Source organism: Pygoscelis adeliae, unplaced genomic scaffold (assembly GCF_000699105.1).
Source record: "Pygoscelis adeliae isolate BGI_AS28 unplaced genomic scaffold, ASM69910v1 Scaffold38, whole genome shotgun sequence".
In the NCBI taxonomy this organism is placed as follows: domain Eukaryota; kingdom Metazoa; phylum Chordata; class Aves; order Sphenisciformes; family Spheniscidae; genus Pygoscelis; species Pygoscelis adeliae.
In genome coordinates this window covers 3,350,450-3,358,819 of record NW_008825614.1, presented here as the reverse complement: position 1 = coordinate 3,358,819, position 8,370 = coordinate 3,350,450, and the positions used below count along the sequence as shown (strand labels likewise).

General features: G+C 39.0%; 1 protein-coding gene across 5 annotated transcripts in view; it reads left to right on the top strand.

Annotated features, from left to right (window-relative positions):
* ABCC9 (ATP-binding cassette, sub-family C (CFTR/MRP), member 9) overlaps positions 1-8,370 on the top strand; it is a 78,137-nt gene that overhangs the window by 41,335 nt on the left and 28,432 nt on the right. For 4 of the 5 annotated variants that reach the window (XM_009332828.1, XM_009332827.1, XM_009332825.1 and 1 more), the window contains 5 exons: positions 3,119-3,157; positions 4,737-4,838; positions 6,261-6,345; positions 6,839-6,919; positions 7,938-8,075. In XM_009332828.1, the coding sequence (XP_009331103.1) occupies positions 3,119-3,157; positions 4,737-4,838; positions 6,261-6,345; positions 6,839-6,919; positions 7,938-8,075 (445 nt within the window). The remainder of the gene's footprint in view (positions 1-3,118; positions 3,158-4,736; positions 4,839-6,260; positions 6,346-6,838; positions 6,920-7,937; positions 8,076-8,370) is intronic. The other variant, XM_009332829.1, reaches the window with a different exon arrangement.

The window sequence follows — 8,370 nt, the reverse complement described above, 5'->3', positions numbered from 1 at the left end:
AGTCTATCTTTCTGTAAGAGATCTTGGCCAGGGCAAGTCTTACGGGCCAGATCTCAGTTCTTCCCACTTACACAAGGCATGCCTGAGATACATTACAAACCTTAGAGAAGGAACTGGCTTTTTGTTTTCCCAGTAAGCAATCGGCTAGAGAGACTTCTTAAACACTGAAGCATGAGGCTAGCCAGATGCAGTGATTCAGCTGAGCATGTTTCAGATCTGAGTTATTAAGTCTATACAGGGACAGATGTGGGGAATATGCAGACACACGTATTCCCCTCATCCATACCAGGCCAAACAGTCAGAACTGTCTTCTCAGCCCACCAAGCAGAGTGGCTAAGTGGAAGCCCTTCACTTGGTATACCTTTTCTGTACATTAAACTGGTTTCTGTGCAAACAGGTTGTTGTGTACTAAGTGAAAAACATGGGAAACACAAGAATTACAAAATCAATCCTCCTAAATGGCCTGTTCTGCCCTCAAGCTACGGAAGGCTTCAAGAAAAATTAGGAAAAGTCAGTGCTCCCCTCAGAAGGATTACAAGTACAACTACTTACCAAAAGGTTGCAATCACAGTAGCTCATAGAAAGCACTGAAGGGCATTATCCACAGATGGAGAAATGGTTGGCCAGATAAATGCCAGTAGCCAAGGTCAGCATACCTGCTAGCGCTGCTGTGCTGCTATGGCTGGTTGCAGGGACGGGAATAAATTCCTCCAAACTGCTGGGTAGTATTTGTGTAGATGATCAGTCCTTGTCTTGCCTTAAATCTCTTGCCTATATTAGCAGAGGAAATGGTTCATTCCAACATTACAGTGGTATCCTACAGACTTTGTATCCCTTTTTTCTCCTCTATTTTCATTTTGTAAGCTGAGGGAATCTGGGCCTGGTTAGAGATGCATTAATCTATTTTAAAATGTCCAGAGTTAGCATAGAAGTTGTCCAAACTTCAACAAGGTCTGGTTTTTACCTTTCCTTAAAACCTTGATTTAAATTCATTTCTGTATTATTTCAGCTTATATATTCAAATTCTTATAAAAATAAATAACTGATGTAATCAGTTTGGTCTTTCCTACCATTTCAGACTTGAATTTACCATGCCCCATTTTGGGGAATATGTATACTTTATAGTACAGAATAAAAATCAGTATAAATAGCCACATTTCAATAAATAAAGAAATTAGAGCAAAGATTATTAATCCCAGTGGGCAAATAAAATATGCTTTTTAGAAACCTCAGGAGCTTCAGTTTCAGCCTACTCCCATGCCCTGCAATTGCATCACTCTTTCAGATTCAGTAGAGTAATAAAGTACAAGACCAAATATTTAATCCCCTTATTTGTGAAGGCCCCAGCTCAGCAAAGGCCTTATATGTGTTTATTCATGAGATTATTAATGAACGTAGGTTCTCACAGAAATCTCACTCAAAATTTGGGAGAATTAAAGTGTATTATTCAAGCTAAGCATGGAATGAAATTTCTAACCAAGGAAGAAAAGTTTAAGAAACTGAGATCCTAAAATTAGTCCTTGCTCATTCAGACAATCTATTTGATTATAATGGCAAACATATTGAATCTGGTATGGAATTGCAATGGGTCTTGCAAGGCTTGTGCCCAGTTTTTCTTAAATTGTACTTCAGAGGGCACTCCCAAACGTATACATGAAAGCATTATCCCTTTCTCTACCATTGCAATGCTCTGCTGATAGAAGTTTGGGGGGTTTTAATAGAGGAAATTTAGGTTCTCTTCTTTTTTGTTTGGTTTGACCTAATTTCTGACCTCTTTTTAATCTCTTATTAGACTCCATCTTTTGCTTTCTTGTAACTTTTTTCCATTGTAGAGAAGACTGGAAGCTTCTGCCGAATAAAGGATGAATTTTGGTGAAGCAATGTCTGTTTTGAGCCTCAATTTATGGCTCTCTGATCTTTCTGAGATAACCAACAAAGCTTATTCACCTCTGATATAATATCTTCTCTGGCAATTGGTGCATGAAGGAAACACACTGATTGTGCACTTTAGGAGGCATGAATTATCAAAGTTCTTAGAAAGCTGATGTGCAGCACAGAAAGCAACATGTCTCAGTTCTGGGAAGATGCTTAATATGCGAGTCTGGCATTACGAGGGCTCTGCTATTCGAATTTTTATGCCCTTTGCCAGACTTGGATCCTCTGCTTATGAGTGCAGCTGCAGTTACTGGTATCCCAGAAGGCAAGCAGACATTTCTGTCTCAGCAGTAAAATATTACATCGGGAGGATTCATAGGCTTGGGAGGGGAGGATTTGTTTGTTTGGGGTTTTTTTAAGTCAGGCAAATAACACATTAATATAATTTTTCTAGTCCCTTCTAATGTCTGTTTCCATTTACCTGGCATAAACTTACTCTTTTAGGTTTTGCACTTTGCAGTGATCTGTCACCTTGCCTGGACACGAGCACCATTGCTGGTCCAGAACTGCTTTGACTGCTATTCCATACCCTCAACACTGTTAATAAGTCAATTAACAAACAGAGGGAGCTGCAAAATCATTCATGTCATTACTGCCATTGCACGTTCTTCAAAATGTATTTCATGGGTATGATCCTTATGAAGTGGAGGTTGACAAGAAAATCCTAGGTGGTGTAGCGCATGGCTTGATGCAGCCTTACTGCTATAAACAGGTTCAAAATATGTTCTGATGCAAAAGTGTGTTTGTACCTTGCAAAATCATATCTGCAATGCTTATCTTTGCTCCAGGAGAAATTTGACATTAGTTACCAACTTTTGCAGGTCATTGGCAAAACTGTGTGGAGAAGCTAACTTATTGCTTGTCAACCTTTTATATGCGCAGGCAATATTAAGAATTTCATTTGTAATAGATTTTACAAGACGCTTTTCATTTTTAATACATTTTTTAACAACATAACTTTCCTGTTTAGCCACTACACACTATAGATATGGAACTGTTGTATGTAGAAAAGTTATATACTTTTAATTAGACCTTGTTTATTTTCCCTTTAAGAACAAAAAACCCAGTGATGTTGAGTTCTTAGAATATGTACTTAACTCCAGTTTCCCTGTATAGAAAACTTGCACAAAATGTTATTCTCTGTATTTCCTGCTTACTAAATGTCACTTACCATAACTTACAGTGTAAATGAAACTGAACCTTCTTTTGAAGCATCCAGAAGGTATTATTTCTGTTTTTAGTGTATCATGATACACTCATTCATTTCTTCAGAATTTCCTCAAACCTTCATCTTTGTACCCTTCAGCCATCTCTGTGTTTTCTTACCATGTCGATAATCATTTACCGTAGGATTAACTGACAGATTGTGTTAAATCCAGTGGATCCCAATCTTCTCCAGCCATTGTACCACTACCTCAATCTTATCTGAAAGATGTTCAGTGCTCCCAGCTCCCATTTGACATCACTGGGAGTTTAGTGTGCTCCATAGCTTGCAAGACAGGGCCTCTAGATGTAAGATATTATTATGTGTACCCTCCCATGTGTTTGCATGTTTTCTGATCAGCACTGGGGTTTGTGTTGCTTGTAACCCAGCTTGACAGCTGTGTGACGGAGCAGGGCACACAGCGTGCGAAGGGAACCGGCTGTGCTCCAGCTGAAGTCAAGCAGTGACTCCACCCCTGGCTTCAGTGAAAGGGCCTGCAGGTTTAAAAAAAGGACAAGCTAAACTAAAAGCACATCATAAATGATAGAGAAGTAGTGGCACACATAGCTGTGGTTGGGAGCCACACCATGATTTGCTACCTGATAATCCTGAGGACGTGTTTCATACTAGTGCATACTGCACTGCTAAAACTCCTAAAATTTTTGGGATACTACTGACTGCTTCTAACCAGCTATTTCTCATACCCTAGCACCCTCTCTCTCAATAGCAAATCCTAGACATTTACATACAAAGCTATATCCAATGTTTGGTTTGAAGCAATACCATCAAAGAGACTGAGAAGGAAGATAAGTGTTCAGATCCACAAGCCGGTACCACCTCCTTCCTCACACAACTCGGGCACCTCAGAAAAATGTCTGAAATTACATGACCTTTTTTGCCATACGTAGGCAAAACAGCCAGAAGTAAAGAACGTTCATATCCCTGTTGTACACATTTCATTAGGTACTTAGACATGTTTAAAGTACATCTAATAAGTACTTGGGAGACTGTAGTGATTCCTTCCCAATCTGTATTGAACTGTTCTCTTTTCCAATATCATGTCAGTCCACTGAGGATCTAATAGACTTAAAGGAAAAAAACATTCACTTAGAAAAAAAGTATATGCTTCATGTGCACGGCAACATAAAATAATCTAAAAATTCAGAAAGCAGCAAGTCAAGCATCCTGATGCCATTTGAATAGTGCCTTTTCACTACCTGTTTTGACATTAGAGAAAAAAATACCGAATAACTATTCTTAGGAGAATGTAATAATTTTGATTATTTATAATTTGCCTTTGGATTGAAATTGCCGTTACTAAATTGAGGTAGGTACCAGCCATTTATAGTAGAATAGAATAGAATAGAATACAACCTAGGGTGTAGATTTTGCCATCGGGGAGAGAGTGGGTGCTGTTCTAACAAAAGCATCTAATTTAAAATTCTTCCCTTCACTTTTGTAACAGTTGCTTTGCCTGTGTGTTTCCCTGTTTTTTTATGAATGCACATTCATAAAATTAATTTTAAAAAACCTTATTCTCAGACATTTCATAATGTGGGTGCTTTGCTTTTTACTAATGCTCTTTATCTGTCTACAGTAGAAACAGATACTCAGTGGCTTACGCAGCTCAGAAGCCGTGGCTGCTGAATGCAACCGTGGAGGAGAACATTATCTTTGGGAGCCCCTTTAATAAACAGAGGTAAATAACAACCCCCTTGCAAAAACACCTGGCAGCTTCTTTTAAAGAGGTTTTTGGCTTCTCCTTCTGGAGGAAGTTTGTAGATTCTGAAAAATATCAATGCACATTAACCCTGGGGTGGATTTAGCTAACCTGACTTTAGCCATCTCAAAGGAAGGTTTCTGTTTTAAATTAGGCTTTCAAGGCTCCCCCTCTAAGCAGAGTGCATGTCTAAGATGTTTGTGAGAAATCACACAGCGCAGTGGCTCTCCATGGAATACAGCGGAAGCCATATGTGTATTTTTCAAGCAGCTAAAGTTAGGTGAGATGAATCCCATCTTTGGAGACCACTGACATGTTTTTGTTTTGTTTAATGGAGCCTGAGGTTGCCAGAGGACTCTGGAAATAGGGATGCTAGGCATGTTTCCACCGAGTTTATGTGCTAATCCTGCTGTGATCAAGTTACTGGAGCAGCCACTTTACAAAAACACCGCACGTATGAAGATGGGGTGCCTCAAGGAAATAATCTTAATTCTTCCTTTAGAAATACAGGAGAAGGGAGTGTGAAAGCTGAGGTGCACAGCTTCTGTTGTGCCTATCCAGCACTTGCTTCTTGTGTCCTTCTGAAAGGTCAGCTAACAAATGCAGTGGAAAAAGTGACTTGACTTAAAGAAAATAAATTGCTGATGTTTTCAAAGGCAACACTCTCTTTGTTTTCAGTTATGAAAAATGCATCCCATTCCTCTCAGTGTGTGCTTTGTTAAGATGTATGTCTCCATTCCCACTTAATAAAACTTAGCAATGACCAAATATCTCAAAATCCAGATAAACAGCTAAAATTTCAGGGACCAGATTCTTCAGCTACTGCATCCATCAGCCTAACTTCACTCATATCAAAAGGGCAAGGCTGAATTACACCTCTCAGATAGTCTGATCCCAGCTGCTTATTAGCAGATCATCTGCAATACCCCACAGACCTAGAAATCTCACAACAAATTTCAAGTTTTTGCAAGTGGTTTCCTGATTCTGGCAAGATCGGAAGCACTGTAAGGATCCTTTGTCCTGTAATATCACACTGAAGTAAATGAAGAGGCACCTAAAGGGGGAAGAATAATAACTCATTGGAAAATGGCTTCAAAAATTCCAGAGTCCAGCAAAACAGCTCTGTGATAGGGAGGAATGTACTCAATAAATTACGTAATTGAATCTTTAAGAAGTAGGCTTGCCAATAAAGATCTTGAATAAATATGTAATTTTTTACAATGTTTAGTTTACAATGCTCCATGATTAGTTGCTGAATAATCATTTTGCCCTACTTATTTTTGCAATTATCCAGCCATCATAGAGCCATAATAACTTCGCAGTGAATTTGAGCTGGAGGTTTTTGTGTTAGCAAAGTAAGTGGCTGGCTAAATAATTGCAATGACCATATTGTTTTTACAGGTACAAAGCTGTTACAGATGCGTGCTCTCTGCAGCCTGACATTGACTTACTACCATTTGGTGATCAGACGGAAATTGGAGAAAGGGTAAATAATATGAATGCTTTTATGTCTGCTTAGCCTATGTATTAAGAAGGCAAACTCTGATGTCACTCAGACAGGTCTAGTCTGTATTGGGCTGCCAGCCTGCTAAATAATTGTAATTCACCAGGGGTTACTGCAAAAAAACTTGAAGACTTTTTTCCTTCTTCAGCTGTTTCTCAAATGGGATTTTTTGATCAGTCTCCTATATTTTGCTTGCAGAATTTGATGCTAGTATTGGTTGCATTTTTCAATCTAAGAAGCCTACTGTGCTTAGAGAAGCTCTTCATAATGTACACTTACCCATGATTAGTTGCTGAATAATCATTTTTCTTCTGATATTATATGAGGATTATGCTTGTTTATCAATAGGATTAGCATTTTTACAAAGCTTTTTATTTTTATTGAAACTCTCTATAATTGTAAAAAAATCACATTTCCAAAGTCCTATCATAATGTTTATTCAAGATGCATATTTCTGATCTATTATACTCATTAGGGGATTAATTTAAGTGGCGGCCAACGACAGAGAATCTGTGTAGCTCGAGCACTCTATCAGAACACCAACATTGTCTTCTTGGTAAGAATTTTCTTTCTCACATGGAGCATGGAAAGTTAGTAATAAAACCGTCATTCCTTATACTTAGCTTTAGAAAAATTTATGTTAGATTTAGAAAACTACAGGGACTTGTATTCAACTCCAAATCCAAATTATAGAGATAGAAAATAAACATCCACCGGAGGCAGCATCAAAACATACTGGGAGACTGATGAAGGTGGGATTTCCTACAGAGATTAACACTGGAAGAGTAGAACGGATTGTCTAACTTCTGCTCGCTCTCAGTGGTGACCTACTATCAACATAGTCCCACTGAAATCAGCAGGACTATTGGTGAGGAAAAGCACCATAATGCAACTACTTGTGAGCAATGAACAGATTGAGAGTTCAGCACTCTCATACAGAGTGCTGTGGATTTGGACAAACTCCCTTCTCTGTTACTAATTTCAAGGCATGTCAGGAATTTCAGGAGGCTACTGCTCATGAAGGGGCTGTTTGAGCCTCTTCAAAATTGACTAGCGGCTTCTGTTCTCAGAGAAAAAGTGTTGGCATATTAATATCCTTATCTGAATGTTGTCTTGTTGCTAGCCACACTCACTCAAAGTGAAGACCAAGAACATCTGCAGTTCAGTTTGGAGGGAATTAGAACAGGTCCTAACTCTGCTTTATCTTTCCTGTGCCAGTTTCCCATCAAAATTAGGCCCAAGCTTGGCTCTGGATCCTGGCATTTTCAAATTTGGATGGGAAATTTCAGTTCTGGTGTTCCTGATCAGGATTACTCCACACCGTCAGCGTGGCACCAGCACTGCACCCATCTAGACACAAAAAATTAACTGAGTCTATTGCTATGAACTGAAGAGCAATGGATTCTCGCTCACTGTTTCGTAGTGCAGCCCTCCGATTAGGTCTTAGTCATTAGAGAGGGATGAAACGTTAGTAATGGCAGATGCTTTCTGTTTTTAAAAAAACCTTGAAAGAAATAAAACTAATTTTTGTATCCTGTTCTAATATTTTTTAATTTAATTTGATTTGATTGCAGGATGACCCTTTCTCTGCGCTGGACATTCACTTAAGTGATCATTTAATGCAGGAAGGGATTTTGAAGTTTCTGCAAGAAGACAAGAGGACTCTTGTTCTGGTGACGCATAAGTTACAATACCTACCACACGCTGACTGGGTAAGAGAAGAGATACCATGATGCAGATTTGCTAATGATGAACGTACACTTGAAGTTAGCACCATAACGCTTGATGAGATCACTACTTCTCTCTGTAGAATCATAGAATCATAGAATCATTAAGGTTGGAAGAGACCTCCAAGATCATCGAGTCCAACCGTCAACCCAACACCACCATGCCCACTAAACCATGTCCCTAAGCGCCTCATCTACACGTCTTTTAAATACTTCCAGGGATGGGGACTCAACCACTTCCCTGGGCAGCCTGTTCCAATGTTTAACCACTCTTTCAGTA